The sequence below is a fragment of the Aristolochia californica genome, unplaced genomic scaffold, assembly GCF_029961685.1.
Source record: "Aristolochia californica isolate CCGP_79_NKW_82.1479 unplaced genomic scaffold, dmAriCali1.0.hap1 SCAF_11, whole genome shotgun sequence".
Lineage (NCBI taxonomy): Eukaryota > Viridiplantae > Streptophyta > Magnoliopsida > Piperales > Aristolochiaceae > Aristolochia > Aristolochia californica.
In genome coordinates this window covers 32,597,628-32,617,822 of record NW_027181782.1, presented here as the reverse complement: position 1 = coordinate 32,617,822, position 20,195 = coordinate 32,597,628, and the positions used below count along the sequence as shown (strand labels likewise).

General features: G+C 39.1%; 2 protein-coding genes across 8 annotated transcripts; one reads left to right on the top strand and one right to left on the bottom strand.

The window, feature by feature from the left end:
* Window positions 1-410: 410 nt before the first annotated feature.
* On the bottom strand, window positions 411-5,571 carry LOC137944849 (probable 1-acylglycerol-3-phosphate O-acyltransferase). Its single transcript, XM_068790619.1, has 9 exons — window positions 5,225-5,571; window positions 4,375-4,611; window positions 4,098-4,144; window positions 3,774-3,892; window positions 3,542-3,702; window positions 1,749-1,858; window positions 1,356-1,455; window positions 1,013-1,136; window positions 411-679 (listed from the first exon to the last, which is right to left on the bottom strand). Exons 1-9 carry the CDS (start codon window positions 5,401-5,403, stop codon window positions 551-553), a joined length of 1,206 nt encoding a protein of 401 aa, XP_068646720.1. The 5' UTR covers window positions 5,404-5,571; the 3' UTR covers window positions 411-550.
* Window positions 5,572-6,013: 442 nt separating this feature from the next.
* Window positions 6,014-20,194, top strand: LOC137943988 (carbamoyl phosphate synthase small chain, chloroplastic-like). 7 transcript variants are annotated; one of them, XM_068789470.1, is made up of 12 exons: window positions 6,014-6,179; window positions 7,366-7,441; window positions 7,546-7,681; window positions 7,943-8,066; window positions 17,203-17,291; window positions 17,407-17,467; window positions 17,567-17,634; window positions 17,745-17,873; window positions 18,729-18,838; window positions 18,934-19,281; window positions 19,381-19,546; window positions 19,743-20,194. In XM_068789470.1, the coding sequence occupies exons 3-12, from the start codon at window positions 7,549-7,551 to the stop codon at window positions 19,790-19,792; spliced, it is 1,278 nt and encodes a 425-aa protein (XP_068645571.1). In that variant the 5' UTR covers window positions 6,014-6,179; window positions 7,366-7,441; window positions 7,546-7,548; the 3' UTR covers window positions 19,793-20,194. The 7 variants fall into 7 exon arrangements, with proteins under 7 accessions (XP_068645571.1, XP_068645573.1, XP_068645568.1 ...); XM_068789468.1 differs by lacking the exons at window positions 6,014-6,179; window positions 7,366-7,441 and adding exons at window positions 6,711-6,796; window positions 6,910-6,970 and having other exon boundaries at window positions 7,470-7,681; XM_068789472.1 differs by lacking the exon at window positions 7,366-7,441.
* The last annotated feature ends 1 nt before the right edge of the window (window position 20,195 follows it).

The following is a 20,195-nucleotide window of genomic DNA, read 5'->3' as shown; positions in this document are numbered from 1 at the left end:
AAAGTTTCTCACCATTAATCCTTTTTTGATTTATATCCTTCTTTCTCCTTCCTCTTCCTGTTTTTAGGAGGAAACTAAGATTTAAAACATTACTAGTCAAACTCGATCAAACCTACCATCCAGGAGAACAGCATCGAGTTTCTTCTTAGATGACCTGGTCGACGATCTTACCAGCGGCCCAGCGTTGGGCCCTGGGGCCTCCTATTGCACGGACAAAATCACAAAGGGGGCAGCACAGTTCTGAGATCGGGTGCTCAAATGGTGCCAAGAGTGAAGGTGGAAGGAAGGTGCAAGAGGGATTGGAGGTGAACCATAAAAATTGCAGGGCACATTAATTTTTGTCTTTTACGCCTACGTATTGCCACAATGTGCGGCATAGCTACTTGTTGTAAGAGTATAATAATGGGAAGAACAAGATTTGTGCCAAATAAAGAAAACCGACTTACTATTGACTAGGGTATAGAATTAAAAGTAGTGATAATAATATACACTAGCATATTGTAAAAAATAGAATTACATGGTTGCCGGGAAAAAATGGAGAGACATACTGTCAAGCAGAAGTTAATGCCTCCGGAAGAGGGATGCTTTCGTGATCCTCAGGCGAGAGATATTGCCGGCACGCGTGGATAACTGCAGAGTGGAACCCTGATGGATTATCGATGAATACAAAGTGCCCGGCCTGTCAAAAACCAAGGTGTTAATAACTGCTCCATCAAGAGCAGAAGGCAAATAGAGTGGCGTTAATCAGTTTAAAACATTTATAGTGATCACTGTGGCGATGAAAGCACATCTGGAATTCACTTTGGCTATAAAGGATTCGCTGGAAACATTAAATGAAACTCCTGTTCCTCGCTTCAGGACACCACTCGACCATACGAAGGGGTTTCAACTCCACGGAGGTGGCCCCAGTATCAATGGAGAGGGTTTTTACAAGTCGTTCACCATATACTGGACAAGGTTTGGAGCTGATACGCATTAAGGAGATTCAAGAGAGAGAGAGAGAGAGAGAGACCTGAGGTACTCTTATGATTTCACAGGGAACCTTCATATTTAGTCGAGCTGCTTGGGCCCCTTGGTAATTCATCCAATCTTGATAACCATAGATAAATGTTGTTGGGACTTTCCATTCCGGCGCACTGCCACAAGAAAGCAAATGCAGGAATTCGAGATTGAGCCGTTGTCAGTCAAATAAAAAAACAAAGCTATGAGAGATGGTGGAAAACACAGATAGGAAACTCAGCTTCAAGTCCATTGACCTACGCTATGCTTCATGTAACATATGAAAACACTATACAAACATGAAGGTATATGCATTATGAATTCCTTTATAGGAAACAAAAGAAGATTTTTATAACCAGTGCAGAAGTGGCTGACGTGCAAAGGCTCCAAAGGAAAATATATACTTCAAGCACAACTCTCCGCTAGCTTTGGCAGCCAGAGTATGGTATGCATAATCTGTCAAAAAAAAAGAGCATTCTCAAAAAAAAAAAAAAAAAAAAAAAAAAAAAAAAAAAAAAAAAAAAAATATATATATATATATATATATATATATATATATATATATATATATATATATATATATATATATATATATATATATATATATATATTATAATAAAAAGGCATTGAAAAATATAATAGGTTCAGCCCATTCTCAACCAAATCAAACTAAGAGTGGATACAGTTGCTGAGCATAGAAAAGCCACAAAATTGTTCTAGTCATCCATAAATTTCATGACCTAAAGTACCTGTTAACAATTTGGATTCCTCCTCGGTCAATGTTGCACCTGTTGAATGTGAACCAAATCTTGCAGTAACATATCTATTAACCAAATCTGGGCCCCAGGGCCCTAATCCTCTGCAACATAGGAGATACACAGCTCATATGAGAAAATAACTTTCAGCCACTAATTTCCTTCACATTTTTGTATGAAAGCTCCTTAACAACTGGCCTGAGATGCTGATCACAGACAACTATTTACCGTAGGCTTTTTTCTCCACCAACAAACTAAAATGAAAAAAGTAAAATGCTATATAGGTAGGAAGGATAGGATGGCCATAATGCTATATAAGACAAATTTGAATGAGTCTACTGTAACACAAATATGTTTGTCATTCATTCCTATTTTTTAATTCCTCTGTTCTTCCTTGTAAAAATACAAAATTGTTCCTTGAACTAAACTGGATGCACCAGAATGCTACTCCAGCCAGGAGTCTAGCTTATGTATTTAATGAAATAATTGACCTTTGTAAGTTTTTAGGAATCTCCTAGAAGAAGATCCCAAGTATCAGATTCTCTAGCAAAAGATGGAGTCCCTAAGTCTTCACTTTCTATTGGTGACTCCTTCCCCCTTTTATAATGGGTCTTGCTTCCTTCCACCTCTAGTGTTTCTTTGAAACGATAAAGCTCACATTTTCAAAAAATAAATTGTTCCTTGAACAACATTCAGTTGAATAGTTAAAAAAACAATTACTATATTTGCTCAAAATTGCGGCCTTTGTTTTCTTTTTTTGTAATCCAGCACATAGCTTAGCCACCTCTCCTTTAAAACTGCAGGCAGGAACTTCAATTTAAGTAAAATGAACCTGATAACCAAAACATACAAAAACACTGTCTATTAGAAGGTTTTAAGTGATGTCATCACTGCTTGAACTATTGAGCTGATGAAACATCCTGGCATCATTGGTGGGTTTAAGAACTGCTCATCTTAATCACTTAACATGCTTTTTTATTCACAAAACCACCATAGCATTCAATTGTGAACATATTTTTGAACAACCTTGTTGGGTTTCATAACTGCCTACAGGTTTACATTCTTATCAATATCTTGACACTTACAACCTATGTTATAAAACCTGAACCAGACTGGCCAGTAGAACTGCGTTCAACTGGAACCGGTCCCTCGTCTGGGTTTTATGAGTCTACAAGACCAGATGAGAGGGGAAAACTCAGTTGGCCCGGCCAGGTTTACTGGTTTAAACTGGTGACCAGTGTGACTCGACTGGGCAGCCAGTTTGGAATCAGGGATTTCCCCCTAGGAGGGGAGGGGAGGGGAGGGGAAAGGGGAGTGGAAATCGAAGTTAAGGGGAAACTTTTTCCCCCAACAATATTCTTTTTTATGTTTCTAAAAAACCACTGCCATCATTATGACACCCACACTGATTCAACTGTCCGTCAAACCCAGTTGAACAGGGTTGGACCAGAGCTGGTCACCTCACAGCGAATTGGTTTTATAACACTACTTACGGCTAATGAAGATCAGAATACCAATTCATAGAAAAAGTACTTTAGATCTTCATGTAGGCGAGGGGTGAGGGGTTCTACATTTAACCACCACAGATTTACACACAGTTCTCTTGCACAAAAAATTCGTCTTTTCTCTTAATGGTACTTCATTAATATTTTGCAAAATATAACATTATATTCAAAGATCCAGACAGAAAGAGAACAGGACAGTACTTATTAGTATTTCTCCCTAAACTGAACAGAACTGTTTAAGTAAAAAAACTGGAAAGTATAAACACATTTTGGGAAGATTACCTAACAATCTTCTGTGGGGTGAAATTTGATTCCCAAAGATGGTTTACGATAGCACCTTTCCAAGTTGCTCTAAATTTTGTCAGCCACTCTGATCTGTGCTCTGTTTCAGATGTAAATCCCCCGGGACCCACCAAAATCAAGTGCTGAATGTGGTCTGGATGCTGTGCAAAGGTAACCATGTCAATAGCAAGATTATATGTAGAAAGATCATATTTGACTACAACAAAAGTACCTTGAGAGCATACTTTGCTGCAACATAACCCCCAAAAGAGTGTCCAAGTAAAATAAACTTATCAAGCTTCTTGGCTTTTCGCCATTCCTCCAGGGAATCAATGAACCATGCTTCCGTTTCTGCAGAGATTAAATTTTAAAAAAAAAAAACTGAAAGGTGAATAGATACACCCATAGAACCTGAAGTCATCAAATTATACTGCTACTGAAACTATGCATATAAATACTGAGAGTCATATCCAAATGTAAATGTTCTATTTGCTGAAAAAATGAATGGAAAGCAACTTATCAAGGAGGTATATAAACAAAATAAAAGGGCACCAACCTTCAGTGCTCTTACATGTGAAGTCAGGTCTGCTTGAGCCACCCCAACTGCAAATAAAAATAACTCTTAGGAGCATGTCTCATGATAATGGGAACACACAAATGCATACTTGCATCCTTTTAGATGATGAAAAGTGCAACATGTAACAACACGCATTTCTCTTTTTCAAGCACAATCACGAAAACAGGGTAAAGCACAAAAAATACAAAAGTGAGAAGCTGCAGGTAACTTATTCAACAAGGCAGGAAACTTGAACAACAAGAACTCGGCAACTCACCCCAGCTGGTCAATAGCTATAATTCGAAAATGACGGGCAAGAGCATCAAAATTCCGAAAGAAAAATCCTTGAGAAGCACCATAGCCATGAACCATCACAAGAGTAGGAGACTTCTCTGAACCATCAAAAGTGACTGTATTGATAAACCTGGGTTCATCACAGGAAGACCTAAACCATCTGACCTTTGACCCTGGTGGTCCTGATCCAATATTAACTTGTTCCTGAACATATCCTGTCCTGAAAGAAGATAATTCCACAGGTCAGCCAATAAATATGAAATAAAAAACTGACAAAAATTTCAAACTTTATGGCCAAGTGAAGCTCAAATTCCAAAGTCTATAATCAAACGTTGCTTCGATAGTGAAAACCAAGCACCTATAACAGAGCCCACCATTTTCTTTTCTCGAACGCTTACGTAGAAATAGAATGCGACACTGGCTACCACTGATAGTGAAATTCTTTCAGATTCAGTCTCAGAGATTAAAATTGGACGTATCTGATATCTAAAATTTCATGATTTACACAAACTGCTCGCAAAATGCTAGCCAAGATACCAGATATTAAATATTTCACCAGATAAACTTCTACTTGGACTCCAGATGCATTACATCAGGAAAAAAATCAAACATGCATCAGAATGAAAGTAAAATCTCTCGCTCAATTTCAATGAATTCAGATACAATAAAACCGACAAAGAACGCGCGATGAAGAGATCGCCACTCGGGCACGGCAAGAAAACAATCAAACAACACTCTCACCAATATCGTCGATGAAAAAATTAAAGAGAATTCAACAACTACCAGAACTTGACTATCAAAAACATTACAAGTGGATGAAGAGAGATAATTACTTGATTAACGAGAGGAGTCGCTTCTCGGCAGCGATGATGTGGCTGGTGGAGGTCGGAACCCACCGAAAAAAGCCAGGCCAGCGTGATCTAGAAGCTGGATCAGGGGCTTCAACGCTCGTCGCTCTGCTCATCTCCTCCGCCATTCTCACAACAGAGCTCGTTGATCTACGTAAGGTCATTCCATCCGCACTCGATTCGGCCAGTGTTCTTATCTTATTGCTCCTCAGCGCACCGCCGACGGCGGAAGATTTGCTTGTAGTCCAAGGAGGAGAAAATTATTTTACGCGGACGGTCCCTTCCGCCACCAAGAGAACGCAACACAGGAGAAGCGGCGATTTCCCAAGGAAACCAAATTTGACAGGAAAAAGTGTTCAATATCGAAATGAGATTTAAGTCCGTCACGAAAAGCCGAAAGAAAATTACGGTAATGACACGAATTACATGATCGCCAATAGTCCGCTGGGGGTATTGAAGTAATTTCAGTATGAATGTTACGCGTTTAGTAGTCACGCGGTCAATGATTTGACTGGAAGTTTAAAAATAAAAAAGAAAAACCAGAGTTGAAAGATTTCGGGGCCCACATTGAATACTGTTGAAGATCTACGATCGGATTAACTCCTGGTGTGGTAATGCATGACGTAGACTAAATGGAAGAGCAACTTCTCCGTTCGTGAGACTTGATGTGACAAAATTACGCTGAGACTCGGATCTAGGTGGGACCTCATTTCAGAATGGCTTATATGGATTTTCGCCATTTTGGAGCCTCGACCCGGACCGACTGGGTGGGAAAAGAGCCGAGACAAGAACGTGGGCTGGAGGCTGGAGGCTGGAGGCTGGAGCAAGGTGAACAGACGGGTTAGTTCAGCTGTTCAGAGGCAACTCGAGGGAAAGCGCCGTAGACGTGGCTGTCTCCGACCGTCGACGCACCACAGGAAAACGGCGAGCTCGGAAGGAGGTACGTGTTAGTTTTTTTTTTTTTTTTTGTATTTTTCTTATTTTTGTTTTACTTTATTCCAATATTATTTCTTCTTCTCTCCCTTTCTCATCACGTTTTATCTTCCCTCGCATTTTGATCAAATTTAACATTAAATGTGTTTTTTTAAGTTATTTTCCCCGAACAGAAAACATTGAAAACCCTTTATTAAAGCCGAGAACCTCTCTTATTAATTTTTTTGTCCATCATTGAGTATAACGTTCATAATGACAATATTGATGTTTTTATTTTATTTTAATTTTTTTAACAGGGTAGGGTCACAAGGGTAATGTTTTTATTCATTCCATGTTCTTGTTATTTAATTTTCTTATTAGTAATTTTTATTAATGTTTTTACTTGTTACTGATTTCCTTTTGATGTAATTTGATAGGTACAGACTGTTAAATGGTATTCAAAATTATTCTAGCTTCAATGTTTCAAAATCCGAAATTATTATTTTTATTTATATTCGTTTTTATTTCTTAAATGTTGAACCCATGACCTCATACCAGAAACAACCAGCCGTGGGCTACTCGGTTTTCTGAAACGTCTCGCCCAACGTACCCCCACCCCAAGCCTCAACCTACTTATTTTTTTGGGTATGGTTTTGTTCTAACTTTTGTAGCTGAGTTCACAGGAATGTTTATGGGTTTGAGCTTTGAGTTGAATGTGGCTTCTCGCCCATGTCAAATCTGATACGTTTTGGGTGCAGCATTGCGTAATTTTATTTTTATATAGGGGGATTACTAGAAACAACACCAGCCTAATTTTGGGTATGATTTTATTCTAACTTTTAACTCAGTTCACTCGATGTTTATGGGTTTAAGTTTTTAAGTTTAAAAAGTAGGTTTTAAAAAAAAATTGATTATCATATTATCAACGGTTCTTTCTGTATCCAATTTCTTCAAAATTTTATTATTTAAGCTTAACAGAATGAATTTTCTGTATTTTTTATGATATTTTAATTTATTTAATAACTCAACCTTAATTATGATGCATGATGGGTTCAAGGGAGGGCAGGATTGAGTTTTTCAAAACCTGCCCTGAACCCTCCTGCTCTCATCCCCGCACCCATCCACAAGAAGAAAGAGAACAAAAAATTAGAAAATTTGATGCGCCATGCAACATGGGCAGCCTTATGACAGGTTAAAATTTTTACTTAGTACAGGAACATACACGAAGCATTTTCCTTTTGTTCAAAGGATCTACAGGAATGCGCACTAAACATTTTCCTTTTGTTTAAGGTATCTCAACCAGAGTTTTATTTTTCAGTTTCTTCTGTAGAGGATTCTGCAGGGTTATTAGATTGCTAACACATCTGTGTGAGGAATCTGAGGGCCTTCTCCAGGAAATGACCATGACAGCTCCCAATTTTGCCTGCAAAAGCCCTGTCTGCAGCTCATCTCTTGTAGGCAGCTCTCGAAAATCTGGGATTTTTAATATAAGATGCTCTGTTTCAGTCTCTCCTGACAGTGCTACTAGTGGTAAGGATATTTGTGCAGCTTCTTTACATTTGTTCTGTTCAAAATTGTGTTTTGGTTGTTGCTTCCCATGCTCTCTAGAAGTTGCTAGGTGTTTGGCATATGAGTTAATGCAGAAGAACGGAAACGCTTTTAGAGAACAATTTATGTATGATATGTTTGAAAAGTTTGCCTTTGGATGTCCCTGTAGATGGTACTAGTTATTGAGTTTAGGGGGTCTTTAATCAAAGCTAAGACTGCAATTACGTGCTGTTGACTTGCCAGCAAGACCATGGAAGGTATCGGATGCAAGACTTGTCCTTGAAGATGGTTCTATATGGAGGGCTAAATCTTTTGGTGCTTCAGGAACACAAATTGGCGAGGTTGTGTTTAACACATCCATGACTGGGTGAGACAATGAATGTTTCTATTTTTGGCTTGTTTGAATTTGATATTGATGATTGTTGTTATTCTTCTGTGGCCTATATCTTGCTTAAGCTGGATGACATTTTGAATCTCTTCTCATTATGCCTGAGCATTGATCAACTGACGAGACTGTTTTCATTTCTAATTTTCTGCTTGTTCCAAATTTTAAAGACATCCTTTTTGGTAAAATATTAGTTCAGGGGTATTTTAATCATTTCATATATTATGTTGTTACCTTAGCTTTTGTTCGTTAGATGGAAAATGTTTTCATATGTCTATAGTTCAAGTTTCATTCAATTTAGAGATGTATTTTAGGAGATATGTAAGTTTAAGTATCAAGGGGCATTTTTTTCCTTTTTGTAAAGTTCACTTAAACCCTGAAATAAAAGCTGGAAGGACATGCTTTTCAGGCACTCACTTCAATGCAGCCAAGGCTGCTCTTCTCCAACTTCTTCTCCTCCCTTATTTCTCGCAATTTCTCCCCCAAATCTCATATTTTTCACTTATGGTTGTATCAAGTTACTTCTTCAAACACCATACAGTTTGAAGGTCAGGTGGCTTGAAAGATTCTCAAAGGATTAGGATTTTGTTCAACTAGGTTATATGTGATTTAGGAACTCATTGTGAGAGTAGATTGGCAAAAAAGGAACTCTTGCACAGAGCAATTGTATGCTTTCAAAACTTAGTGATACTATATAGGGTTATCAGCTACATTGCATCTTTGTTTCCCAAAATCTTAACCTATCAAGCATTTCCTTTGTTTATATATAAATTGTGAAATAAAAAAAAATACTTCCGACTCATAATTTTTCTAATAGTAAAATGTAGTTTTGAGAATGTATTGGGTTGAGTTTGGTACCATCCCAAAATGAAAAGCCACTTAAGAGGTCTATGGCTCAACTTTATAACCCAATCATTTTTCTTAACACTTCTCAATGTAAGAGTTTTTCCCACTCAACATTCTCCCTCACATCTAGGCTTACACATAACAGCTTGTAACGTGTCCACAACACACAAACAACCTGGTTCTCACCTCATGGAGCTCATAATACATAAATAACCTGGGGATCATATATGAACCTTGGTCCATACGTTCAACCTACTTTGACACTATTTGGTTGAGCTCGGTTCCATCCCAAAATGACTAACCATCTAGGAGGTCTATTGCTCAACCTTATAAACCAACCATTTTTTTAACGCTTCTCATTGTGGGACTTTTTCCCACTCAACATAATGTAATTTGGCTTATGTTGACATGACAAAGGAGATCGATAAAGAGTCTGTTGTTGGAATCAAGCATGAGATTATTTGGCTTATTGATGGTTGTTTGTAGTGTTCAATATGTTTGCTTTGCTTCTTCTCTAGTATCCACTTTGCATGGTTACGTAATGGGGTAGTAGTAGTTCTCCTTTATTCGTTGATTGGGTTGGTTGAAACTGATAAAAGGTAAATTGAAGAGTAGAGAGATAAGAATTGAGAGAGAGAAGAGGAGAAAAGAAATTGAGAAGAGAGAGTTCATAATAAACTCTTGTTGGGGGTCGTGCTCGACCTCCCATCTCTTTTATTAAGTGAAAATAAGACAATTTATAGAAATGCCTCTATACACTTAAAATCACTTAAAACCCTTATATATCTTCCAATATACATACTCAAATTACATGAAAATAAGGTTAGAGATATATCTAAACAAGCAGAACAAGATACTATAAACTCTAGAAACCACGTTTTTGTGAAAAGACAAAACTATCCGACGACAGATTTTCTAACATTCCTCCTCAAGCTGAAACATATTTGTCCATAAGGCCCAATTTGTTACAGAATATCTCAAACCCGTGTTTACCCAAAGCTTTGTTAAACACATCTCCAACTTGATCACCAAATCGCACATGAGGAGTGATGACTTCCCCATTACCCATCTTGAATAAAGTGGTAATCCACCTCAATATGTTTAGTTCTCTCATGGAGTATTGGATTCCTGCAATGAATATAGTTGCCTGATTGTCATAATACATAGTCATGGGTTCATCCCTTCGTAGATCCATTTCTCTTATTACAGATCTTACCCACATTAATTCACTGATAGTATGAGTCATGGTTTTATACCCAACCTCGACATTAGATCGAGCTACATCATTTTGTTTCTTGCTCTTCGAGCTTATCAAATTGCCTCCTAGAAACGCACAATAACCTATGGTAGATTTCCTATTTGGTTTTGAACCTGCATAGTTTGTATTTGAAAATGCTTCTATCTTCAGGTGATTATGGGGTTTATTGAAGAGCCCCTTTCTAGGTGACCCTTATAAATATCTCAAGATTTTTTGTGTAGTCTTCAGATGAATCTTGCTGGGCATTTCATAAATTGACTAACCACATTGACAACAAAGGATTTGTCAGGATGAGTAACAATAGCATATATGAGTTTGTTAGGTAGTCGACAATACATTATCTTATCATTGAGTTCAACACTCTATCCATCACGAAGATCATGCCGAACTTCCATGGGAGTTTCAACTGGCTTGGCACCTAATATCCCATACTTTTGCAACATATATGTGACATACTTCCTTTGTGTTAGCACAAGACCTACCTTGCTTCTAGCTACTTTCATCTCTAGAAAATACTTTAATGAACCAAGGTCTTTAGTCTGAAATTGTTTGGCCAGATGTGCTTTTACTTCTTCAATACTTATCACATCACTATCAAACAAGATGATGCCATCCACATATACTAACAACACCACAGTACTAGACGATCACTTCATGACAAAAAGTGAATGATCACGGTGACTTATGGAGAATCCAATAGACACGATGACCTAGCTAAATTTCTCAAGCAATGCATGCAGGCTTTGTTTGAGATTATATATCGCTTTCCTGAGCCCGTATACTTTGTCAATCCTCCCTTGAGCAACATACCCAAGACTTCCTCCTGTAAATCACCGTACAAGAAAGCATTTTTAATGTCAAGCTAATGTAGTGGTCATCCCTCGTTTATAGCTACAAATCTCAAAATGGTGAACTTAGAAATGGATAATATAGGATGAGGAGACATGAATGAGGTCGGGACTAATTTTTGAATCCATTGAACCGATGAAACAAAACCATCAGCTAAGGTAACATGCTTAATATCAAAAGACTCTTTTAAGACAGAGAATAAAGATGGCATACCTGACATACGGGTAGTAGCTTCTGAGTCAAGAACCCAGGTAGACAAGGGATGCATATGAATAGCAGACGTACCTGAACTAGCTAGAGTGGTTGTTGGAATGGAGGTTTGAGCCATAGATGTCGAGGAAGAAGCACTAGTCAATCGAACCATACATTGAACTAGCTGGTGCATCTCATCAAGTACCCTTGGTGTAATATTGATTACTGCACCAGTGGGAGGCTCAATGTGCTCATGAACACTAGAATTTGCCCATGTTGGCTTTTCAAATTTAGCCCAACACTTATCACAACAGTGGTTGGAGTGACTCCAAAACACTTCTTCTCTGATTTACCGTTACTCTTGCCTCGACCTCAACTAGAGTTATCTCTACCTCTGCTTCTAATGTTTCTACCACGACCTCGATAAAATTTTGACTTGCCAACAATATTAAGTGTGGAAGTATCAACAGTTTTAACTCCTTTATTACCCATGGCTATGACATCAGTCTTAGTACGCATAATTATGTTGAAGGCAGTAGAACAAGGAAGACATCTTCTGAGGCAAGCAATTGTGCCCTCACTGCATCAAACTTTGGACCCAAACTATCAAGGAACCTAGCAACCTGCAACTGGCTCTGTTGTTTTCTCAACTCCCGTCATAAGTGGTAAATGGGTGAAACATACTTATTTCTTGCCATACCTATAGGAATTCATTGTAATATTCTGTAACCGATCTACCACCTCTTGTAAGGTTGAACAACTTGGCATACAACTTATACACTCGAGACAAATTACTCTTTTGTGCATACAGAGACTCCAAAGACACCCACATTTCTTTTGCTGTCTAACAATTCATGACTTGATTCCTTAACTTGGAATAAATGTTATTCATTACCCAGGTCATAACCTGAAAATCTTTTGCCTCCTAGTCATCATTCATAGGCACTGGAGGATCATCTCTTATATACTTTGATTTCGTCTTGGCCTTTAAAAATATCCGAACTGATTTAGGCCAGTTAAGATTATTCTGCCCATTCAATTTCTCAGTAGTTATCAAAATGGAATCTTTTTCATTAGAATTCCTTACCTCTCTTGAGGAGGTGTATACCTCATGGAATCAGCAATAAGCATCACAAAACAGTCATAATTCAGCAATTAGAACTTCAGGCAACAAGATAGGTGTGCAAGAATAGGTGGGCTCCACTTCTCAGAAAATTAGGGTTTTAATGCAATCTGCACTTAAACCCTGATCTCATTCCACCAATAGAGAGTGATAGTACACTCAAAATTTACCAAATTACTAAGAAACAAGGCTGACATCACCTTTCCAAAGGTTGATGCAGTCAAAGAGCCTAGTAATGCGATATGGCCAGATGAAGAGACCACGAAGGTAGAGCCGGACATGGCTAAGGTCGTTGGTAATTAGTTAGTGGGTTAGTGGGTTAACAGTTATTTACTTTTAATGGGTTAATTAGTTCCTTGATCGTAGGAGGTTATTTCCGAAGAAAGGGAAGAATTTGATTTTCTGGGTAGAGAAGGGAAAATCGAAGAGCGTTGACAGAGAGAGATGTAGAGACAGAAGAAGGAAACTCGCGGAATGGAATCCCGGAGTCGTAACAGCTCTGATACCACTGATACAAGAATTTAAGACGAGGAAGAATAGATGCACAGAGAAGGAGAAGACAGAGTAAGGAAGATAGATTTCAAGATTAATCACGTATCCCTGTTACATTTCATCCCGGCTATATATAGCCATACAAGAAACTACCCATGACTATGAAAACGGAAATAACCTCCTACGATCAAGGAACTAATTAACCCATTAAAAGTAAATAACTGTTAACCCACTAACCGACTAACTAATTACCAACGACCTTAGCCATGTCCGGCTCTACCTTCATGGTCTCTTCATGTGGCCATATCATTGTCTATGGATACTCACGCCAAAACGAATGCAGAGTTCCGCAACGAGGTCAACGAAATTTTGGCACGACACGAGTCAAGTTTCGATCAGGTGAACGCAGCCTTACAAGCCGTGTTAACCGAGCTCCAGGCTCTTCGAGCCTTCCGTAGCCAAAACATTAGTCTTTCTGAAACCAACCCATTTGCACATGATGAATCCTCACACCCACATATTTCTCGCGCAAACACTATAAATGACCACTCTCATCACCACCTCAAGTTGTCCTTTCCAAAGTTTAACGGAGACGACCCAACTGGATGGATTTACAAGGCTGAGCAATACTTTGAATTCAAACACATTGCACCAGAACTACAAGTTCAGCTAGCCTCCTTTCATTTAGAGGGCATCGCCTTGCAATGGCACAGGTGGTTGACGAAATTTCACGGACCATTCGCATGGGATGAGTTTACCAAGGCTATACAACTTCGATTTGGTCCAACCGACTACGAGGACCCTTCAGAAGCTTTGAATCGCCTTAAACAAACCACAACCGTAGCAGCTTATCAAAATGATATGGCCACATGAAGAGACCACGAAGGTAGAGCCGGACATGGCTAAGGTCGTTGGTAATTAGTTAGTGGGTTAGTGGGTTAACAGTTATTTACTTTTAATGGGTTAATTAGTTCCTTGATCGTAGGAGGTTATTTCCGTTTTCATAGTCATGGGTAGTTTCTTGTATGGCTATATATAGCCGGGATGAAATGTAACAGATATGTGTGATTAATCTTGAAATCTATCTTCCTTACTTTGTCTTCTCCTTCTCCGTTCATATATTCTTCTTCATCTTAAATTCTTGTATCAGTGGTATCAGAGCTGTTACGACTCCGGGATTCCATTCCGCGAGTTTCCTTCTTCTGTCTCTACATCTCTCTCTGTCAACGCTCTTCGATTTTCCCTTCTCTACCTAGAAAATCAAATTCTTCCCTTTCTTCTTCCCGTGTCTCTTTGTCGCTGTCTTCTGCAAGAATCGTCTTCCTTCCTCTGTCGCCGGGAAGAAATTCCGAAAAACCGCATCGAAAATCTCTGTTCGGGAAGAAAACAGAGCCACCAACTTCCTCCACGCTGTCGTTGTCGGGACTCTATCTCTGCCACCGAAGCCGTCCTATGACTCTTCGTCTTTCTGCCGCCGGGAAGAAATTCTGAAAAAAACCGCATCCAAAATCTCTGTTCGGGAAGAAAACAGAGCCACCGACTTCCTCAACGTTGTCGTTGCCGCCGTCGGGACTCGAGCTCTGCGAATGAAAGAGACATCACCTCCTCGCCGCTGCCGTTGCCGCTGAGAACCAGACCCGCAGATCTTCCTCAACGTTGCCGGAGTCGACTTTCACCTCATCGCCGTTACATCCTTGCCGCTGCCGTTGCCGCTGAGACTCAGACCCGCAGATCTTCCTCGCTGCCGGAATCGACGAAATTTTTTGTTTCCAAAAACCTGAGCAGATATTTTTTTCTCTTCCTGTTTCCGTCCCGCACCCACACATTTTTCCATTTTTTCTCCCTCCTATCGTCAACTTCCCTTAAGCAATTCCATTTTTTTTCTCTGTCAGAAATTTTTTTCTCTTCCAGTTTCCGCCCCTGCGTCCCTCGCATTTTTTTTTTTTCATTTTTCTCCCTCCAGTCGTCAATGTCCCTTAATCCGTTCCATTTTTTTTCTCTAAAAAATAGCCCTTTGTCTTATTTTTTTCTCTTATTTACACTTCATTATCTTTCTGTCTCCTTCTCTCGTTCTAAAATGATCATCTTTTCTTCCTAACCAATTCTAAGTAGTTTTTATTTATTTATTTATTTATTTTTATTTTTATTTTTCGTCGTTCGAAAAAAATAAAAAATAAAAAATTGCAGTCTATGGATACTCGCGGCAAAACGAATGCAGAGTTCCGCAACGAGGTTAACGAAATTTTGGCACGACACGAGTCAAGTTTCGATCAGGTGAATGCAGCCTTACAAGCTGTGTTAACCGAGCTCCAGGCTTCGAGCCTTCCGTAGCCAAAACATTAGTCTTTCTGAAACCAACCCATTTGCACGTGATGAATCCTCACACCCACATATTTCTCGCGCAAACACCATAAATGACCACTCTCATCACCACCTCAAGTTGTCCTTTCCAAAGTTTAACAGAGACGACCCAACTAGATGGATTTACAAGGCTGAGCAATACTTTGAATTCAAACACATTGCACCAGAACTACAAGTTCAGCTAGCCTCCTTTCATTTAGAGAGCATCGCCTTGCAATGGCACAGGTGGTTGACGAAATTTTGCGGACCATTCGCATGGGATGAGTTTACCAAGGCTATACAACTTCGATTTGGTCCAACCGACTACGAGGACCCTTCAGAAGCTTTGAATCGCCTTACACAAACCACAACCGTAGCAGCTTATCAAGAAGCTTTTGAAATGCTTTCCCACCGAGTGGACGGCCTACCGGAAAAATTTCTAATTGGTTGTTTTATTGCAAGACTTCGAGACAACATTCGCATCGACGTTAAAATTAAACAACCTAGAACCTTGGCAGATACAATAGGAGTGGCTCGGCTCATCGAGGAACGCCAGCTGCAGAGGCAACCAAATCACCAACTACTTTCACAACCAACTTTTGCGACACCAAAGGTCTCAGACAAACCAATAGTTGGGGTGTTAGGACCTCCACCAACCCAACACATAAACCAAAGCTCTAATACTCAACCAACAACCTTCCGCCGAATAACCAACCAAGAGGCACGAGAACGTCGAGAGAAGGGGTTATGCTATTATTGTGATGAGAAGTTCGTTCCAGGCCATCGTTGCGAACGACCACAATTATTTATGATCAAGGATTTTTCCCCTACGGGCATCGGGGATATTGAGGGCGATCAACCAGAACCAGACCCTCCATGAAGTTTACAAAGTCATTACGAAAGTTGGTCTGGTGGTTTATATACTAGCTTAAGGACAAGGATCTTATCCTGATTTCATCCTTGAGGACAAGGATTCTTAAGGGGTAGGGAATGATATGGCCACATGAAGAGACCACGAAGGTAGAGCTGGACATGGCTAAGGTCGTTGGTAATTAGTTAGTGGGTTAGTGGGTTAACAGTTATTTACTTTTAATGGGTTAATTAGTTCCTTGATCGTAGGAGGTTATTTCCGTTTTCATAGTCATGGGTAGTTTCTTGTATGGCTATATATAGCCGGGATGAAATGTAACAGATATGTGTGATTAATCTTGAAATCTATCTTCCTTACTCTGTCTTCTCCTTCTCCGTTCATATATTCTTCTTCATTTTAAATTCTTGTATCTTAATGGCTGTGCACTAGGCAAGAGAGGAGTTTCCCCAATCAAGAAGTCCTTCTTGGACTCTTTATCTCATAAAAAAAACTGCACTAAATGCAGTAGTGGTCAATAACCCTAGGTTTATGTTAGAAAAAGAAAGGAATAGATGATTTTTTTGTCAATCAGTTGGTCAGAAACCTCAAGGAACCCTTTTCTGAGAAATCGCAGCCTTCAATGGAGTGAGAGATTGAAGAATGAAGACTCTGAAACCAGGATTTATTGCTCTGATACCATGACAAAAGGTCAATTGAAGAGTAGAGAGAGAGGGAAGAGGAGAGAAGAAATAGTGCAGAGATAGTTCAGAATAGACTCATGACCCCCCATCTCTTTTATAAAGTTAAAATAAGACAATTTATAGAAATGCTCCTATACACTTAAAATCACTTAAACCGTTATATATCTCCCCAATATACATACTCAAATTGCATGAAAATAAGGCTAAAGATATGTCTAAACCTTCAGAACAAGTTAATGTAAACTCCATAAACTACACCTGATGTAAAAAGACAAGACTACCCTTTAGCAGATTTTCTAATAGAAACATTTTGAAACTGATTCAAATTTTTGTACTTCAAAATTATCGAATCTTTTTTGTTCTATTGATTGTTTAGATTTTGCTGCAAGTTTGAATCTGTAATTTTTTATTGTGTTTTCTTCACTATTGGAACTTCATAAGAATCTGATGTCTGGTCATGATCACAGGTACCAGGAAATCCTCACAGACCCTAGCTATGCTGGACAATTTGTCCTGATGACAAATCCTCATATTGGCAACACTGGTGTTAATTTCGGTATGACATTTGTCACTTAAATCATCATAGAGATTTTTCAATTAATATAATTTCTACTTAGAGTTAATACCAGAAATGAAACAAAATCTCATTCTGAATGTTTCTTTCTTGTCAGATGACGAAGAATCAAGCCAGTGCTTCCTAGCTGGTTTGGTCATTAGAAGTTTGAGCATCTGGTAGTGGCACTTTTGCTAACTGCCTTCTTTTCCATTTGACTATAAAATGCTTTAGGATAGACTTAAAAACCGGCATGTTACTTTTTGGTTCTCTGTCAGCACTTCAAACTGGAGATGTACTGAACCACTTGGAGATTACTTGGGAAAGAGAAACATCATGGGTATATGTAAGTACTCTGAATCCTCAATCTTGTTACTCTTGGAAAATAGGATATGATAGAAGGTTAATATATGATGCAATTATTGAAGCTATTTCCTCTGTTATTTTATGAAACAGATGATGTGGATACTCGTGCTATCACACGCAGACTACGGCAAGATGGAAGCCTTATTGGTGTATTGAGTACTGAAGAAACAAAAACAGATGAAGAACTTCTGGAAATGTCACGTACATGGGACATTGTCGGTGAGGCTGTGTCTCAAGTTTCTGTAACCATAGTGAGCTGGTTTTCCAATTATCTGTGACCATGTGTAGAGAATCAGAATGGTTTTCTGTGATCTCTTCTGCCATGTGGATTCTACATTGAGTGGCTGGGAGCCCTCACACATTGGTTGAGACTCTTGTAGGTCCTCCAATCATCTCAGAGCTGTAGGCAACATTGTCGGCCGTCATTAGCTGGGTTTGATACACTCTTGAGCAGTGAGTGCTTTTTTATCTGGGTTGAGACTATCTTGTATAGGTCCTTGTATCTGATTGTGGAGGACGACTTTTTTGGTGGTCATTCGCTGAGTTTGAGACTCTTGCTCCCTCTGGTGGCTGCATCTTTAATTTGATCAAACTGAAGATTTATCTCCTCCACTCATCTTTTAAGGCCTATATTCAAGAAGGTCAACCAGATCGTGGGCTCTCTTGTGCCGGAGGGGGGTCACCAGCAACCCCATGTTGTGGGGGCCTCCCTTCTTATTGGACCTGGCTAATTTGCCCCTGTTTCTTTTCGTTTGATTTTGTACTTTTGGTTCTTTTTTGTTCTTTTCTCTTAGGTGCTTCTCCCCTTTGAGGCTCCTCTTGTAACTTATAATACGTAGTGGATTCTTTTTTCTGTTATTAGAACAGGGAACAGGTCTATTCTTTAGTATGATTTAAGAGTGAACTATAGGAGTTTGAACTTTTTGGGTGGTTTTTGGATATCAGATTTTTTTCGAAGTTTTTTAGACATCAGAAGTCAGGATAAAAATATAAATTTTGTTCTCGGCTTATTTTCTTAATTTGAAGTTTTTCTGCAGTAGGAAATGAATTATCTCATCCTTGCTTATCCTGCAGGTGTTGATTTGATAACCGGTGTCTCTTGCAAATCTCCATATGAATGGGAAGAGAAAACAGACTGTGATTGGGAATTTGCCGAGGACAGAACACATGCAAAAAATTATCATGTCAGTAGAATTTGTCTTCTTTTTGCAATTCCATTTGTTCCAATGCAGTTTCTGATAGCTTATTTATGACAATTTGTGGGTTTTCCCTTCCATAGGTTGTAGCATATGATTTTGGAATTAAACATAACATCCTTAGGCGTTTGGCATCTTATGGCTGTAAAATTACTGTGGTACCATCAACATGGCCATCTTTGGAGACACTAAAAGTGAATCCAGATGGAATTCTTTTCAGTAATGGCCCTGGGGATCCATCTGCAGTTCCTTACGCCGTTGAAACAGTGGAGGAGTTAATCGGTAAAGTACCCGTTTTTGGAATTTGTATGGGCCACCAACTGCTGGGCCAGGCATTGGGGGGTAAAACTTTTAAGATGAAGTTTGGTCATCATGGGGGAAACCACCCAGTTCGCACTCATAGAAATGGACAAGTTGAGATCAGTTCTCAGGTTACCATTTATTCTTATCATTAGTCTTTTCCATTATACGTGGAGCAGGGAATTCTTTCTTGTCCCTTAAAAGTAACTTCTTGTTTCTTTGTCTGGCAGAACCATAACTATGCAGTGGACCCAATGTCTCTTCCTGCTGGTGTGGAAGTAACACACACGAATCTGAATGATGGAAGCTGTGCAGGTCTTGCTTTCCCTGCTCGAAACTGTATGTCACTGCAGTACCACCCAGAGGCATCTCCGGGGCCCCACGATGCAGACTCTGGTAGTCTCTCTCTATCTCTCTCTTTAACAGAGACAAAATGTCAGTTTCATTGTAGTCATTTGTTTTTACAAATCATCCATATACGATGCAATAGGGAAGGAGAAAAAACTTTTGCTTTAGGATCCAAGTGTTTGTGCATGGCAAAGGCAGTGATGATTTAGTTAATATGCTGACTAATTGAGCTCTTTTGGTGCAGTTTTTGGTGAATTTATAGAGATGATGAAAAGAAACAGGAGAAACGTTTGATTCCTCTTGGTGTGTTCTTTGTGCAGCAGACAAGAGGGGATTGTATGTTCTTTGAAAAGGTTATCAGGAAGACTGTTTCTTGTAATCTCTGTCTCTCGCTCTAGTTTTTGGAGCTGATAGATTTTTCGTTTCTTTAAAGAGTATCAAAATCTTGAGGCATAATATCTGGTCTTTTTTTGTGTCATACTCCACCTGCTGTATTCTAGCCATGCATTGCAGGAAAATAATACTGAGCCTCGAGCAGGGGTGTTTTTGAATTGCTTATCGTATTGGGATATCCGTAAATCATATAAAATTGAACCCTGATGGCGTTTTAGACTTGCAAGCCTTGGCTATTGCTGTTCAGTGTGGGGTGGCTCCTATATCGGTTTGATATCAGTGATTCTTATCTCAATAGTACATT

Bases quoted from the DNA above. Each gene is read 5' to 3' on its own strand.
- LOC137943988 (XM_068789472.1), top strand. From the start codon at position 7,549: ATGACCATGACAGCTCCCAATTTTGCCTGCAAAAGCCCTGTCTGCAGC. The intron at 7,682-7,942 runs GTAAGGATATTT...TTGACTTGCCAG, and splicing joins TCCTGACAGTGCTACTAGTG to CAAGACCATGGAAGGTATCG. The intron at 17,874-18,728 runs GTGAGGCTGTGT...CTTATCCTGCAG, and splicing joins ACGTACATGGGACATTGTCG to GTGTTGATTTGATAACCGGT.
- LOC137944849 (XM_068790619.1), bottom strand. From the start codon at position 5,403: ATGACCTTACGTAGATCAACGAGCTCTGTTGTGAGAATGGCGGAGGAG. The intron at 3,893-4,097 runs GTTGGTGCCCTT...TAATCTCTGCAG, and splicing joins CACATGTAAGAGCACTGAAG to AAACGGAAGCATGGTTCATT. The intron at 3,703-3,773 runs GTACTTTTGTTG...ACCTTTGCACAG, and splicing joins CAGCAAAGTATGCTCTCAAG to CATCCAGACCACATTCAGCA.